This window comes from Lepisma saccharinum, chromosome 30, assembly GCF_977018435.1.
Source record: "Lepisma saccharinum chromosome 30, izLepSacc3.1, whole genome shotgun sequence".
Taxonomy (NCBI): domain Eukaryota; kingdom Metazoa; phylum Arthropoda; class Insecta; order Zygentoma; family Lepismatidae; genus Lepisma; species Lepisma saccharinum.
In genome coordinates this window covers 28,948,521-28,950,504 of record NC_139258.1, presented here as the reverse complement: position 1 = coordinate 28,950,504, position 1,984 = coordinate 28,948,521, and the positions used below count along the sequence as shown (strand labels likewise).

General features: G+C 44.4%; 1 protein-coding gene across 1 annotated transcript; it reads left to right on the top strand.

The window, feature by feature from the left end:
• Nucleotides 1-673: 673 nt before the first annotated feature.
• LOC145981919 (protein GVQW3-like) lies at nt 674-1,087 on the top strand. Its single transcript, XM_083115415.1, has one exon. The coding sequence runs from the start codon at nt 674-676 to the stop codon at nt 1,085-1,087; it is 414 nt and encodes a 137-aa protein (XP_082971541.1).
• The last annotated feature ends 897 nt before the right edge of the window (nt 1,088-1,984 follow it).

Genomic DNA, 1,984 nt, shown 5'->3' with positions numbered 1-1,984 from the left:
ATAAGGCTTCCATGGAAGAGGAGGAGAGTGTTGCATTCTTCAATTGGCTCAGGTAGCAGGAAAAGCCAAACAATGGCTATTGTCATTCTTGATAAGTGACTTGTAACTATCTTGAGGTGTTTGTTTCCAAAGCTTGTGTGACCTTCGTTTGAAAAGCGCCGATGTGTTATTTCCTGCAACCCAAACAAGGGAGATGTGACGTGCATCATCCGGAATGAATAATTGCTTGATACTCTCTGCGATTTCCGGTTTTAGCAGTCACTTATGTCGGTCCAACAGACAAAGTGCTGCATAAATGTTTCATAAAATAATTTTAATCGTTCGGTCAATATATTAGAATATTATTATTGTTGTTATACTGTATTCCAAACACCATCTTGAAATCAGATTTGCATAACTTTCATTCCTAAGTGCTACTCCGCTCAAGTCTAAAAAGTCGAAAACCTAAATATTTGCAACAATTTTGTTTTCGATAATGACTTAGAGACAGAAAACTCTGTAGTTACGAGGGACGTTCATTAAAGATTTCCCCTGACCCAGTTCTAGTTAATGTAGAATACTGAAATTTTACGTGTGTAATGATACATATGTGCATAGGTCATGAGGTAATTTGCAATTCTGAACTCCTCTTAGTTTTTGTCTTACAAGTACTAAATTGAGACAAGGTGTAGTGATGGATCCAGTGGAATACCAAGCAGTCATCAAGTTTCATTACTTGAGAGGCCGCACACCAAAGAAAACTTTTGGTGAGATGAAAGTTACCTATGGAGAGGATGCCCCATCGTATGACGTAGTGCAGCACTGGCATCGTCAGTTCAAGTGTGGTCGGACTTCAGTAGAAACAGCCCCAATCCTCGGGCGATCCCAGTCAGCCATTGACGAAGACACCATTGGGCAAGTGAAAGCCGCCATCTTGGAGGATCGCCGCATAACCGTTCGCCAACTAGCTGAATATGTCAAGATCAATGTGGGGTCTGTGGAAAAAATCATCCATGACCATGTGCACATGCGGAAGGTGTCTGCCCGATGGGTTCCTCGGCTACTCACCTTTCCAAATGCAGGAACGAGTCACGTGCTCCCACGCTAATTTGACCATGTTCCAGGATAACCAGGAGAAATTTTTTGACAGACTAATCACCCAGGATTAAACGTGGGTCCATCACTATGACCCAGACACCAAGGCCCAGTCAAAGCAATGGAAGCATCCTGACTCACCACCACCAAAGAAGGCCCGTGTCCAACCCTCAGCGTGCAAAGTGATGCTCATGGTTTTTTGAGACCACCATGGAGTAGTTATGATGGATTTCCTGGCGATGGGTACCACAATTACCAGGACATACAACACTTCACTGCTGCAGAAATTGCGGAAGGCCATCAAAACCAAGAGGCGTGGCATGTTGACCAAAGGCGTCCGCATCCTGCAAGACAACGCTCCAGTTCACAACTCGCATGTTGCCCAGACAGAAGCACGGTCCTGTGGAAATGAAATCCTTCCTTATCCCCCGTACTCTCCAGACCTCGCACCATCAAACTTTCACCCTTCCCAACCATGAAGTCATTTCTGAAGGGAACGCACTTCCACGACGATGAGACGTTGATTTCTGAGGGCAAGCCATGGCTTCTGGAGAAACCTGCAGACTTCTACAAACAAGGTCTCCACGGATAAAGCGATGGGAAAAGTGTGTGGCCATTGGTGGTTCCTATGTAGAGAAGGACTAATGTCTGTACCAATTTTCGTTTATCTCCGTCCATGGGAACTGGTTCAGGGGAAATCTTTAATGAACGTCCCTCGTAATTCTTTAGGAATACTATCCTAATTAAACTGCATCCTCGCTTTTACTAGTCATGAATGAGTCTACACTTCTGAAACATCCATATGCTACGGAGAAGAATTCACAGCATCGTGCGCTCAAATACTACTCCGCCTGCGCAGAACAACAAACAGTGTTTAGTGGGAGGGGCTTTGTATAAAATGTCAATGTGA

Bases quoted from the DNA above. Each gene is read 5' to 3' on its own strand.
- LOC145981919 (XM_083115415.1), top strand. From the start codon at position 674: ATGGATCCAGTGGAATACCAAGCAGTCATCAAGTTTCATTACTTGAGA.